Consider the following 15680-nt stretch of genomic DNA (forward strand, 5'->3'; position numbering starts at 1 on the left):
GTCCAAGATGGCCCCCCATTGCCAAAAAGAAAAGTGGACATAGATAGGTGGACATCTTGGACGTTATAATAATTATCATAACAGAAAAAAATGCAAGGGGGAAGTGAGAAGTTGTCGTTTGTACAGGTGATTGTCTTGGACAGTTGGCTGTTGGAGAAGGAGGAGTGACTGATATATCGAACATTTTTCTTAAAATTAAGAGAATTTATTTTAGTTGAAACAGTATGAATTTTCAAGTCTTCTTTTAAAAAATAATACCAATTTTTAATGCATAGAAATGATAATATAAATAATATTATTTACATCTTCAAAGTTCTGCTTCTGGAGTATATTTGAAAGAATTTTTGCTTTTGATAAAATCATTGCTCATAGATCTTGTTCCAGTAATAACATAGTAAAATGAATTTGTCCGCAATGTAGTTAGAAACACTTAAGTAAGGATTTTAAAGGAAATCTGAATGCAAAACTGCTCTTGAGGACCCGTTCACATTGGTGATGTGTAAGACAAAAATATTTTTTTTTTAAAGAAGATTACTTGTGAAGAATAGGATACATGTATACACCTTGCAATTTGCTCAAATTGGCGTTACTCCTGTAAAGTATTCCCCCATTAAAGAGGGTAAAGTTTGTTGATTTTTTTTTAAACCATGAGTTCCAAAAACAGCTCTGTTAAAGATGGTAGAGTTTGTCAATTCTTTTAAAAAACATCAGTTCCTTAAAACAGCTGCTCTAAGTAATTTGTTTTAATGAATTGAGTAAGGAGAAGCACATCGACGCATTATCATAAACAGTCATAAAATGAAGGGAAAAAATAAGACAAAGACAGAAACTCACCCACCCTCTAAGTTTAAGTAAGATCAGTTCCGTACTATCATACTATAATTTGTAGTGTGCTCTGCCAGTTGAGGCAATCGCATTATGGAAGAGTTAAGCGTTTAAGCATTTTTCTTTGGTATTCATTGCAAAAGAAACACCTATCTAATGATGGAATAGCAGGGCAAAACCGTTCCCAAGACATTGTGACCAAAATTATGTGACTCTAGTTACTGATTACTGTATATCATTACGAATAGGATGCATGCGCTGATAATAAGATGCTGGTTGACTTGACAGACGGAATTTTTTATTTTTTTTTTTGGTAAGTGTTTAACAGTGCTCGCAACTGCATAAGGTCATATGAGCACGCGGGACACATTAAACTTTTTCAGTTGGTAGGAAATTTTGAATTTTGCCATGGTGCCGCCCGAAGCCTACTCTTATCGATTTTAGACAACCAAGGGATCTTTGACTTCAACGTGCACAACTTGCACACGGGACCTCCAAGATTTTTAACCCTTGCTGGAGAAGGCTAGGTGTAGATCTTTCCTACCAGAAGATCAGGGGTGTGGCTGAAAGACAGCAATAGGAAGGAACCAAGGAGTAGCAGTAGAAAGGCTGCAGAAAGAGTCAGGAGCCCAGAGGTGGGGACAAAGGATGTGAGGGGGTGGGGGCAGAAAGAAGAGACAAAACACAGACGACAGAACATTGCTGGAGAACCAGAAAGGAGGTGAAAGGAGACAATTTTAGAGAAGAAAATTTTTCAGTCACGACCCGAATTCTAACCCGGGACCTTTGAATCAGAGGCCAATACAACTTCTAGGCCACGAGAGCCCCCAAATTTTTGTATAAATCATAACTGCGCAGTGTAAGAGAGAGACTCTGCCATACGTCACTTTTCAAAATGGCGTATGACGGAGTCTTTCACCAAGCAGCTGATATGTTTAGCAGATAAGACACCATTTTGTTCATAAGTATAGCAAACAACACCACACGTTATGTTTGCGAGTGGATTTTTCATTAATAAACTAAATTTCAAAACAAAACAAATTAAGGATTTTTTTACCAACAGGGTCTAGTTAAATCACCAATTTAGATCTAAATCTGCAGTGCACCAAACAACAGCCTGTCAAATTTCATATCTATGGATTACATGCATGGAGACTTTGATTACCTGATTTTCAGGTAAAAAGTTGTGTCCTAGATGTGACGATATACAGTAGTTGGTTACTGATATTTTGATCCGTTGTGTACCCCCATCCTGGACAGCTTTGTGGTGTGTGTGGAAAACTTTGGTCTAAGAAATTCAACATTTTTGCTGACACCGTATAACAATGTACTTCATGAACCCAGTTTTTGCCATACTCATTTTGATTTTCTTTTTGCTTTGGGGTTACATCTGGTTCTCTACTCAATATCGTCTTGGTCAGGAGGCTGCTGTTTGAAATCAAATGTTCATTGTCTTGCTACGGCTGCATATTTCAAGAAGTGCAGATGTTTCTTAATTCTTTGAACAATTTTTTTGTCTTGGCAGGCAGGAGGGGGTTGAGGGATTATAAAATTAGTATCCTCCGTGATGTGCAACCCCCCAAAGTACTATGTATTTTCTCTGTATATAAGTACGGTACAATAAGTTGCTGTTGTGCAATAATTTCGCCAGCTTCCATGAGACTTCATAGGCCCTGAGACAACATCCCCTGTGAACATACTGTATCAGACTTCCTCCTTCCTCCCCACATTCAGCACCGATCAATGTGATGTTAGACCATGTCCAGACTCGGCAGGGCCTTCACTCCTGCTGTTTTTCGGATGGGACCGTACCGAGGGTCGAGAATTCTCTGGTCTTCCGGAATGTTTCTGGAACAGAAGTCAACCCATGATTGTTATGTTTGCATCTCTACTAAAGAAACATATATGACTTGACATTTAGTATTATTTACTATACAGTCTAGACCTAGAATACACACACTTATATTATATAGTATATTAATATCATTATAATATAGTGATACATGCGCAGCGAATAGATTTTCAGGTCACTAGTTTTTTTAAAAACATTTATTCTTTGCATGGTATTTAAAATGTGTACTTAACGAAATTCATATTCATATAAAAAACAAAAAGATTTACGTGTCCTGCCAATTTCGCAATGTGTGTGTAGAGTACATGCATTTTTAGATTTAAAAAGAACAACGTAATTGTCAGCAAGCAGTGGTCAAAACTCCACACCACCCTAGTGCTATCCTGGCCTCCCTGATATTGGCATGCATCAATCTTACAAATCCATTGCCATCGGTGATTGCTTCTCATAAGACCACTGGTTTGGCCAATTAAAAACAACAGGAACAAATGAATGTCTCCTTTATTTCCACCCTTAGACCCACCCTTCCCTGTCATAAACACAATTCAACCAAGGCCACCCCTCCCGTGCATGTAACAACGATTCCAGGAACTTTTTTCTCGGCTGGCCATACGATCAGGGAGGCAGGCAGTGGTCAAACTCAAACTAATTTCATACCTCTGGCTACCCTGGGGAAGTTTTCGAGCTGGCACCCCTCTTGAGCGCTTTTCACAAGCAGTGGTGAGATTTCACATCCTCACCACCCTGTCCATCTGCATCATTCACAACTAACATAGACTGATGGGGTTACAGCTGCCCCATATCTGCATCCCCCCCCCCCCACACACACACAAACACACTCAAACTCACACACACACACACACCCCCCCCCCCCCTTACACACTTCTCCCTTGATGACAATGTGTAACTGTAAGAGTCATTGGAACCAAACTAAAGAGTTTTGTTTCAAATAAGGGTTTTAAGCTGACAAGTATTTTCTGTCTTGGACAAGTTAAAACCCTTTGAAAGGAAGGAATTTCTCTTTCCTTCTCTGGGTTGAACAAGTTTCCGTTTTGTAGAGGTAGTGGTAATTATAGAGGAATTCATCAAGGGGGGAGCAGGGAGATTCCGTTATTACATGTTTCCGTTATGGCAGGTTTGACTGTTGTGTATTCTTTTTGAGGTTTGTGGATGTGATGAGGTTGGTAACACTGTAAAATGAGTTTGAAAGTTACTATAAGCCCACCGATATGATAGGATTGTACAAGCATGCCTTAATAGGAGACCGGTTTGAAAACAAAACAGAAAAAAAACACTAAATTATATTCACTGCCATTTAATGTACTAGTGATCAAAAGAAAGGAACCTTTTTTTTTATTGTGTCTAGAATCTAAACTTCTGAGTATTTCATGTGGGTAGTACTAAGTACTCTGAAAGTAGGTAATGTTATAAAAAATAACGTTTTGGTGCTTCAATTAGAGTTCACAGCAACATTGTAAAAAACAGAAAATTCAGATTATTAAAATCCAACCACGAGGTGGATTTTTTCCATTCTTTGATTTTTATGAAGTTTAGGTCTTTGTTTATTAAAAACTGCATCATTGTCACCCAAAAGAGACGGTACCTTTGATTCAAGATAAGAAAAATCACGCCATCTGCATGCTCAGCGCGCTGCTGTTGCGAGGACATTCAACTTCAACAGAAAGACTATCACTATCAGCCAATTCAGACAAGGACACCTTGTGACTTGATCTATTCAAAATTGACCCAGAAGTGACTGTTCATAGGTAAACACTGAACAGTGTCAGGACAGTGCACCTGAGAAATCGTTTCAGGACAATTGCTCAAACCTCATGACATTTTCCTGGACCTTTACTCGTCAGCTAGCATACTGCTCGTCGCAGACAGTAGGAATTCAAGACTGAAGCTATGATGCCTACATGAAGACTGCTTTTACAACCAAAACACTGCCAGGCTAGGATGAGCTGGTCACAGCAACACCCACGATGGACTTAGAGTGGGACACTGTCACCTTCTCGGACGATTCTCAATTCCAAGTTGAACACCACGATAGTGCAAAAGTGTACCGGAGACCTCACGAGCAATATCTGCCATTATTTCAACCACACAATCAGCCCATGATATTCTAACAGGACAATGCACCCTCACATCGTGAACTCCACTCTGAATTAAATTCTTAGAATTCCAGAATAACGTCACTGCAATAAACCTATGACCTGCCATTTCACAAGGTTTTCACCAAACTGAGCAACAGTGGGAAAGGTTTAACTGTGTGGCGTGTGACTTGAATCCAGGTCCCAGAACCATTTTACTACTGCAGCAAGCCCTCACCAATATCTGAAACAACATTGTGCAGGAAGACTTGTGTACTCTATGCACAGGAGATGCACTGATGTGTTGAAAGCTCCTGAAGATCAAACAGCGTACTGATGTGTGACTTTTGAATGTTACCCTTATTGTCAAATTTCAATCATAAAAGAGATAATTTTGCTGGAAAAATAATCATTTCACCTGGTTTTATCTGTGGAATGCCTCATATTTCAATTTCATGGTCAAAAGAATCGTCATTTTTCTACAGGAATGGCAAACCGATCAAACATATTGGGTGATCGCCAGTAGGCCTATATGATGGGGGAAAAAAAAAGAAAGTACAGGCATGTCATACTAGCTGAAAGGTTAAAGAAAAACAAAATAATAATAAAAAAACACTGCCAAACAACTCACCCTCCCATGTCTCTGTTAGATCGAGGACTTTCCGTGTTATAATCACGATTCGACTGCGGGGTGTCTTGCTGGGGGTGGTGGCGCGTAGGTGACTCTCGGTGTGTGTTCATGCGATGCGGGGACTCCTGTGACGCGTGCATCATTTGTCGCTGCTTGGACTTGAGCTCTCCGATGTTGCCCTTGGTAGCGTTGATCTCCAGGACGTACTGTTTCCTCTCATCATTGGCTTTGTGGTAGGCCTAGTGGAAGTGTGAACAAAGTACCCATAATACCCACACTTAATCTTAGAGTTACAGTACTTAGAGACTATAATAGTAATAATAATAATAATAATAATACAGTTGATTACAGATGACCTGATCTCATTGGGGGAGGTTAAAAAAAAATCAACTCATTTGAAGTTCAACTTAAGTGTCAGGATCTGTAAAATGTAAAGAAAAAGAGGAGATTGGGACCCGAGAAAGAGATCAACTCAAACAAAGATCAAACTCAGGTGAGTTCAACACAAGTGGAGCAGACTGTAATACAGTGGAATCCTGTTATAACGAGACGTAGGGGACCGGTGCGAAATGTCCGTTATACCAGGATTCTCGTTATAAGGAATCCAGTATAAATTCAATGGAAATAATAAAGTAGGCCTAATCTATGAGTTTTGTGTTCTGTTTATTTCTTTTTGTTATCTACCCTGATGATGACATTGTTCAACATGACTTCTAGGTCTTACTTGATCAAAAATCGAATCACGTTTCTTTCTCAAGCGCTAGCCATGTTGACAGCACGGCATTGGCGATCAGAAAGAAAGCGCTCTGGGTTAACTCGCCCGTTGTGTTGTCCCCCACCCCACCGCACCCTGTGGTGTGTTTCGTCTGCTTGCGCATGTTACTACACATTCGCTCCATCCATCACAGCATTGTGACCTCTCCCTCCCCGCATCGGAGAAGTGAAAGCATGGGTAGTAGTAGGCCAGAGACAATCTAGACTAGGCTGGCCTATCACACGATGCGTTCTGCTTGTCTGCGCTTACCACACCCTCCCCACTCATTCGCTCCGGCCTTCATTGTTGGCAAACGTCGGCTCTCCTATTCTTTGTTTCGCTCAAGGAGTTGATGTAAGGTCCTAGGTTTCGCTAGATCACCAACAAGTTTCTCAACTGGCCTGTGCGCTGTGCACAGCAGCAGCAATATTCCGCTATAACCGACTCCCGTGTTTGTCCGATTGCGCTATAGCAGTATTTTATTTACAAAGATAAAGAAGGGGAAAAAACAGGGTTTTAGAATAGTGTCTTAATAACAGACTTCTCGTTGTTTCAGGACTCGTTATAAATGGACTCCACTGTAAAAGTTATGTAGGAAACAACACATTCTGTCATATGGTTTTAAATTGCAGTGTAAATGTAAGCACAGATCCATATATAGAGATTTAAAAAAAACTAAATTAAATGCTTACCTTGGATTCTTGGTCAAGTCTCCACTCCAAGTCTCTGAGCTGACTGTGCAGGCTGTTCTTCTCTCTTTCAAGCGATTTCACCATCTGAGGGTTTGCCTGTAAAGAAACGAAAGAGACATTTTTCGCACTTCACACACTTTGATCTCTTTGTGTTCTCATCTCTTTTTGAAGCACTACAAATCCAGCTTTGCGCTTACAAGCCAAATATTAAACAGATTCAATAGTAGAACAACATGAGCATTGTTTGCTGCGAATTCATCATTTTGTTTGAATTATCATAATTCTCTCCAATATTTTCCTAGAATCTAGATGCTTTGCCCTTCTGTAACTGTAACAAAATTTTTTTAAGTTGAAAACTAGCTGATGGATTATGTATTCAGTTTCAGATTTCACAAAGGGAATAAAAAAAATAAGCAAAAGTAGATCTACAACTTTACTCCCAAAACACTTTGTGACTTTGTTACTGCAACAATTACACCAAATATATTTAAAGTTACTTGTACTTATAAATCAGAATTTTAGAAAAATACATGGTTCATACTCACATCAGACAAATCATCAAAAGAGCGATTGTCCCTTGGAGTTTTACCAGCTGCATAGATAGAAATTAAAGAAAGCAATATTTTCTAGAAAGAGAAATTATAGAAAAACAAATACTCAAGGCATGCACACATTTTTATTTATAGATTTAATCCAAAATAACATTTAAAATACTCTTAACCCTATCCGTACGCCCTGGGGTCATTTTGTACCCCCGGGGTTGTATTCTTCACATTTTAGAATACTTCTAGTGCGAAGATCTCTTTGAAACTTTCAGTATTTCTCAAAATGAGAGACTGCTATGCAAAGCGTACGGATCGGATTAACAAGTAAATTTCCTCTTTGGAAAGTGGTGGCACAGAGTTCCCCAAGTTGTATGGATACGATAGTAAAACACGATGTACGGATAGGGTCAAAAGTTTTTCCAAGCACTGGCTCAGATGCAAAGGCAAAGGTCAGTGGGTCCCATTCCTGACTGTCACACACTAGCTGATGTTTTGTCCTTGAGCGAGATTTCTTAAAATGTCTTTCTTCACTTCGTTTAGGTGTAATTGAGTAAAGAATCCACTGGGGCTCAACCATTGCTGCAAAAGGTGGCCTTAGTTATGCTGATCCAGCAAACTCTAACTCGGGGTGGATCTGACTCTGCCCAATTTCCTACAGGTTGATGGAGGATCAAAGATTAAGCTTCTCTATAAGAAACTGGAACCACGTGGTTGAAGGGCGCCACCTGTAGGTTCTACTTCTTTACAATCGTTGTTTTTCCTGTCTGTTTGCCTTGCTTTTCTCCCACAGCTAAACAACCCTTATCATGTCGCCAGGCTTCTCTTTATTAAGACCAAAAAGAATCTGGGGTAAATCCAGCTTTACGAACCATGAGAGTCTGGACGATGAAACTAGTGTAACAGTTGCTTAAGTTAACTTTTCTTAGAAGAAATTTCATTGAGTGTCTATCATTCTACTACTACTAGGAAGCATTGCATTCCACTCGGCACACATTGGCCCTGGCAGGCAGAGTCCAAGAAAAGCCCATTTCCAAAATAATCAAATTATGTCAACGGGGGTGTAAAATATTTATAATCATAATTTGTGAGCAAAACCGGCTTGGAGCCTTATTTGACTTTGAGCCTCAAAAAAAATTAAATTAATTTTCTAAATTCGATTCTGCAGGACGAAGGGAAAAGTTAGATCTAGCTAATAGAATTTAGTTGATTTTTGTTTAAAATTAATAAAATCCTTTCTTACATGATAAAATAAGGCATCAACTAATACCCCTCAAACTTCATCCTATCAGAGTAGAGACCACAGCCAATTCGGAGATCCCACCATTTTCAAACTCACTATATATTGTTCAAAAACAGAGCAGAAAGACAACCTAAAAATAAATAAAACCTCACCTTCTCTTAAGTTCTTCCTCGCCTCCTCTACCTTATCCTGCAACATGACAATTTGTTTCTCCAGTTGTTGATTCATCTCTGTCTGTGTCTCAAACCGTGTCTTCCACTCATTCCCTGCAAACAGCATACAACTCTGACACTCTAGCCACTAATAAATCTAAGACTTAAGCCAGCATCTATGAATAGCAAAACACATTCTTGAACTATATGGTATACAAACACAGCAGTTAGTACCTTTCCTTTGCTTTATGGAATAGAAAAAAAAAAGGGGGGGGGGGGACAGGACAGCCAACAAAGCATTTATCCACCATGCAGTGACCACAAAAAGCAATGTTTACAATGATAATAAAAAAAATGTTGCAGCTGTAACTTTCCTCAGTCTAACACTGGCATTTTAAACAAAATATATATGCAATACTTGAATTATGTCAAGATAAAGAAATCAAGCATTATACACTGATGATTTCTTGCACAATGAGGGCACATGAAGTTAATTAATTTTAATTGATAGTTAGACGGAGATTAAATAGTATGCTAAAGAAGAGGGAGAAGAAAAACATTGAAAATGACTGAAAAAATGGCAGAGACAATGTAACTTCCAAGAAACTACAGGTATTTGAGATAAACTTGAACATTATATTAAAGGAGGCGGTATTAGAGGCAATTAAGACAGAAAGAGTCATAATACGGTATCACATGGTCTCAAGACAGTTCCCCTGCTCTCCCAACTTCAAGAGCAGTATCATGTTTTACAATCTTATTTTACACAAACATTCATCCAGCAGTAAATAGGTACTTGGAATAAGTGAAAGATATCAATGTACGCGCCTAAGAAGCTGCAATGTATGTTCTGAGGGGGACTGAAAAGGTAGAGTGGAATGACCAGACCAGCTCCCAGGGAGCTAATACTAATAGAAAATTAACACTTTGAAACTTTAAAATTCCAAAAAGATTTTTCTTTAAAAATCATTAAATAAAAGAAGCAATGTAGCATGAGCTGCCTACTACTAACAAATGTGAGTTCTTCTGTAACTTCATGTCATGATACTTTACTTTCATAGCGACAACACAAAAATACACTGCCGGCCAGCCAAAAGCAGCACACACTACAGTGAGACTTTATATTATTACTTATGCAAATGGACTTCATTACAGTCCTTATGCAAATGAGACTTTTAAAAATCTTTAATGAGGTTTATTCACATTCCAAAGATGCAAATTAGTTATCTAAGTGCACAAAATACCTTGTCACCGATGTCCTTTTTTGGGGGTATCCAATACCTTCATTAACTGAGCATTTTATTACAGTACTAAAATAAATGGGTTCTAACAAAGAAGGAAAGATCATAACTAAAGGTAAAAATAAAATCTTATTATCATTTTGAAGTAGAGGTGACAAAATCTGAAATGGTACCTGGAGTAAGAGAAATATTCCAGAGGAATTGGTTTGTTATCTTAATGACTGAACAGCAGCCCTCTCTATTTGACTCACTTGATGATCAGAACTCAGCATACAACAAATCTAGCTGTTTCTACAAACTTAATTTGTTATTACAGGAGAAAGTTTTTGGTCTTATTAAAAAAACAAAAGAACAGTATGTTTTAGTTTTTAGTACAAGGTTTTAGACCGCAAGTTATGTCTTGAGCATTCAAAGTATCAATGTTTAGATACTTGTAGACATTCTAAAAGCAACTAGATATTAATATTAGAAATTAGTGTGAGAGTGCGATGTGATTTCTCCTTTATGCATAGTGCAAGCAACCTGGAAAATTGGAATATACTCAGAAGCAAAGAGGCAAAAAGTTATCAGCACTACCAAAACTTTCCAGGACCCTCAGTGATTTTCACAAACTACATATTGACACTGTCGCAAGAAAAATGAATAACTTCTATGTTTTGTAGACTCCATGTAAAGAAGGGTCAAACTCAGTTACTCATTCCTGACTCCGTTACTCATTTTTCCTGTGATGGTGACAATACACTACGTGCATATAAAAGTAGTAACAGAGCTATGTTGATAAGAGGGAGTGAAGAGAGGGCTCGGTGTGACACACAACCAGAGATGTAGGGAGGCTACCTGAAATACAACATGACAAGATGTGAAAAAAATTTGGGTAGAGGCCAAAAAAAGAACCCTGTCTTGGTGATAACTTATAAGCCTTTTACTTTGAGAGGCCATATGTGAGGCAGCGTGGTGGAATCAGGCTCTCGTCAAAATAATCAAAGTGAAGAATCTTGCATTTTTCCGCAGGTTTGTGAATTTTTATCAAATTTTTGTTTTTGGCTCATCACCTTTCATGCCTATTAAAGAACTAATTTCTGTGTGGATTTTTCTGAAAAGAATTGAATAAAGGCTAAAAAAATGTAAATTTTCAGTTACCACGGGCTCTTAAGCTAAGGAAATAACTAATCTTTGGCGGCCATTTTCTCACTAATTTTACCTTTGAAAACAAGTGACCCCCACCTCCTTCTTTCACAAATATCTTGACTTGTATTCAAGATAAATGGATATTTTTTTCATCCAAAGCAAGACAAGTGAATAAACTTTAAGATGATACCAATAACTCTACTTGTCCAAAAATTGACAAGAGCCTGATTCCACCACGATGCCTCACATATATAAACTGTAACATTTCCATCTAAGAAATTTGCTGATCAGCAACATATGTTTCTAGATCATCTCATAACTTAAATTACACTCTACCCCAACATAACTCGAAAGATATGTTTAAACTAGAATTGTTCATAAGTATCATGTATGTCAATGCAGACTGGTTGTTATAAAAAAGCAAGATGGTTGTTTTAAAAGCATTACAGTTAGGACCCGCTCCAACTATGATAAAAGAAGAAAAGTATCTTGTGAGTCTCCATGTGCACCTACTCCTCACCATTTCAACACAATTTCTTATAGATCTAGTCTATGACTTCCACTTTCACATCACTTATCTCTCAATTGGACGATTTTTCCCCCATTCACATACATTGAAGAAAAGTAGCGGCATACCATTAGTAATTAGTTCAGTTCATATCATGCAGAACTATAGTACTGAAGACTGATTTGCAACTCTGAAAGGACATCATTAAACTCTGATTAGTATCAATGATCAAGGCCTTCCATCCACTTGGTGCAGTCTATCAGAAACAAGCTGTAAAGTTCATAGGTCCCACCTCTCAAATAACCTTACACTTACAGCATTTAAGATAGACAATAATTTATAACCTATTCCACACCAAGAAATGTACAAACTTATCCTGGAAACTTAGAATGCATTCAGTAACCTGGCTATTGGAAGCTCTAAAATGAAAGTCAGTGGAACTGTTTGGAATACAAAATTCAAGTAAAAACTTTGCTAAAAACAAAATCAAAGAATAGTCTCCAGAGTTTGTTGCTGTCTTACCACAGCGATAGCAACATAAGTACATGTAGAGTGTAGATGATTGAAATGACAATGAAATGAGATCTCTAAAATGAAGAACATTTTTTTTTCAAGTACAAAACACCTTGATCATTGGCAGAGTAGGTCATAAACATATCCAAGGATGACAATATTTGCTGGCTCTTTCACCATGCGATGCATTCTCAGCAAAATCCCAAAACAAATAAATTTCATTTATATATTAACAGATTTATAGTTTACGAATTTTCCTCAAAATACTACTCAACAGAATGTTTAGCATTCATTATAACAGGTATCTCAGCCAAAAGTATTAACGTTTTTTTTTCTTTGATTATCAAAACAATACTTAAGATCATAGTAATAAGAGACATAAGCTTCAGATCCATAGTTGAGAAAAAATAATAGGAAAGAAAGAAGCACAACGGTTAGAAATAAAGTTTTTACCTTTAGAAAGAAGTTTTCTTATTCACATTGGTCATTCCAACAGATTAGATAATTGACTAATAGACAGTGAAGCAGAAGCAGTAAAAAAAAATTATGTCCATTTCGGTTTACCAAAGCGCACATGGGTACTTATAATACATTTTGCCCTCTATCTATATATGTTGCAAGTTAAGGAATCACATATCTGCATGTATTTCTGACAAAAATTGTAATGCTGCGTATTCTTTTTTGTCTACCAGTAAAGTCAGAATAAGAAACATAGTCCTCACTTTGTCATCAAGTAACAAAACATTTCACTGGAGTACTATTGTAAAACACATAGCACAAATCACAGTCAAACACATACATCACATTCATGCACTCTTTCACGCATGTGCATACACAAAGAAAAACACACAGCACTCTTCAAATTGGTGAATATTAGCAATTTTCATTCCAACTCATAAAGACAGCCAAAGCCTACCCTCTGGATCATCACGAAGTTTCTGTATCAATTCATTAGCTGGAAGTAAGGGGGTATTTCGAGCTGTAGTAAACACAGACACAAATTGAAAACAGCAGAAACTTTGACAGTTATTTAGCAACACGATTGTGATATGGAAAAAGAAGACAATTAATTCAAAAGATAGTAACAGAAGTAATTATATTACAGAGTATCAGAAGAGAAAGAAATCTGTTAATAATATCTTTAATGAGGGTCAGTAATATGAAATTATATTCTAAATGATGGTGCAGAAGTAATAGACTGAAGGAAAAAATCAACTTTACAACTGTCCACTGTCCACATTTCAACTGTGTGCAGTGATTCTCTGACATCAGAATATAGAGAACACAAACAATATGAACCTACAGTTACATGTACAAAAATAACCCCATAAAGATTACCTTCATTTTCAATTGTGTCATATCGCTTCTCCAGTTCATCAATTGTTGCTTTCAGTTCCGCAGAAGACTGATCAAGCATTTCCCTGAATTAAAAAAATTAAAACCAAAAATAAATGAATGAAGACAAATGAAAATGAAGGCTGTGTAAACATGTCAAGTGAAATGTCAAGGTGTAAAAGCTAAATAGTCAACATTCCATACACTGCCGCAGAGAAGAAGAGTGGTTCACAGAGATGTAATTAAAGAGACTGTTCTTGTCCTTCACAAATGTTTTTTGTATTGCCAGAAAGATGGAGAGACGAAAACAAGGAAGTGAAAGGAAATAAAAATTAAAGACAAAAAGACAGAAATAAAGAGGAGTTAAACAGTTGAAGAAAGGAAGTTAATGTACATGTTGATATTTGTGTCTTATCATTATATACATAGGGGAGTTCGAGAATAAAGCAAAGAGAGCCAGAGGAGATAAAAGAAAACATATGGGTATAAAAGAAAGAGGAAAGGAGTTCACACGTATAAAATGGATTAAGGTGGAGAGAAGCACAGTTGATGAGAGAGAGAGAGAGAAAGAGAAAGAGAGAGCGAGAGAGAGAGAGAGAGCGAGAGAGAGAGAGAGAGAGAGAAGAAAGAGATCAATAGGGGGAGGGGAAGGGGGGAGGGGGTAAAAGAAATGGAGAGAAGAGTTGTCATATTAACTATACCCGGTACATTTAGGGTGAGGTACAATAAAAGTGAATTTGCTGTGTAGTAGAAAAAGAGTAAGTACGCAACAAAGAGTGTAAATTCACTAGATCACGAATGGGCAAGTTGACCCAGTAATGAATTAATGTGGTCCATGAAGATTTTTTAAAAATCAAATATTTTATCCCATGAAATGGCCCTGGGAGACAATCATGACAATATGTGTCAGTTTTAGCTTAATTTTTGAAAGCTTGATCAATTGATTTCACCATATTTTCTCCTGCTTTTGCTTGCAATATATTAAAAAATCACTAAGTCTGACTTGTGACTTGGACATGCTTGCACATGCCTAAGCTATAGGTGTAAGTGAATGACAACCCAACATTTATGGACAAAATGACTACGTATTTAATTTTATTTGGGTTCAGCTTTATATCAGCAGGTATTAGGTTGGACCTTACTGAATATATTAAAATAACTTGGGCTGATAGGGGAGTGTGAAAGCTTCCAGAAAATGCTATTGCAAATAGATAGACAAACGTTAGTTACTAGAATCTGAAAGCATCATTATAAGCAAAAATTACACAAAACATTGGTTGTTCAGCATATGCATTTTTCCCTGATAGTAAATGATGTTGAATTCCATTCTGTTAAGTGCTTGAAGCTTCTCAAATATTTTGCTTACTCATAAGTTATTTGGTTTCGTGTAGATTCTACACTCCAAAAGTTAAAACTAAAAGTACCAAAACTATAACAGTAACTGTTGTAACTACGGCTCGGCCACATGGTGAAAACTTCAGGGTTTGGAAAAATAAAGCAGAGCTGTGGTTTGTAACAATACACATACATCTAAACGACCCGTAATTAATCGTTTAAACAATATTTAAAAGTTTTATCCACTAACTTCATCTGTCTTTCTTGTTGTAACTCAGCTCGAAGCTTTTCGAGATCGAATTCTGTAAAGTCCGCCATGTTGGTTCCGCTATAAACGTTGCTATGATTTATGACGTCACTATACGGCAAGATTATAAAAATGAATGACTTCAAAAAGGTCTCGAAACAAATTTTATTAACTGGTCACCAAAATTCTCAGGCATTTTCCCAAGATACTAGATCTAATTCTAATGCAGTGCAGTGGTCTAATGATTAGAATTGAAGGACACCTAAATCCAGACGGGAAATAAACAACTACTGTTTGGTTTGGCTTTTTTTGTTTTGTTTTCTATCATTATTGTTTCTCCTATCTTTATGTAGCATTAAAACATGGTTCAAACTTCTGTCGCAGCTTCCTTTCCACAGGTAATGGTTTGTTTGTTGACTTTTAAAAATTATTGTTGCTGTTGCTGTTGCTGCAGCTGTTGTTATTGATGTTATTGTTGCTTTTTGTTTTGTTGTTGTTGTTGTTGTTGTTGTTGTTGTTGTTGTTATTGCTGTTGTTGTTTTTGTTGTTGTTGCTGCTGCTGCTGCTGCTGCTGCTGCTGATGATGATG

At 37.3% G+C, this 15680-nt stretch overlaps 1 protein-coding gene across 3 annotated transcripts; it reads right to left on the bottom strand.

The window, feature by feature from the left end:
• Window positions 1-1881: 1881 nt before the first annotated feature.
• On the bottom strand, window positions 1882-15174 carry LOC101855665 (coiled-coil domain-containing protein 169). Of its 3 annotated transcripts, none has more exons than XM_013085968.2 (8): window positions 15095-15174; window positions 13513-13595; window positions 13091-13129; window positions 8785-8898; window positions 7393-7439; window positions 6848-6943; window positions 5402-5640; window positions 1882-2673 (listed from the first exon to the last, which is right to left on the bottom strand). In XM_013085968.2, the coding sequence occupies exons 1-8, from the start codon at window positions 15160-15162 to the stop codon at window positions 2577-2579; spliced, it is 783 nt and encodes a 260-aa protein (XP_012941422.1). In that variant the 5' UTR covers window positions 15163-15174; the 3' UTR covers window positions 1882-2576. The 3 variants fall into 3 exon arrangements, with proteins under 3 accessions (XP_012941422.1, XP_012941421.1, XP_005104546.1); XM_013085967.2 differs by having other exon boundaries at window positions 13091-13153; XM_005104489.3 differs by lacking the exon at window positions 13091-13129.
• Window positions 15175-15680: the final 506 nt, after the last annotated feature.

The sequence above is a fragment of the Aplysia californica genome, unplaced genomic scaffold (assembly GCF_000002075.1).
Source record: "Aplysia californica isolate F4 #8 unplaced genomic scaffold, AplCal3.0 scaffold00421, whole genome shotgun sequence".
Lineage (NCBI taxonomy): Eukaryota > Metazoa > Mollusca > Gastropoda > Aplysiida > Aplysiidae > Aplysia > Aplysia californica.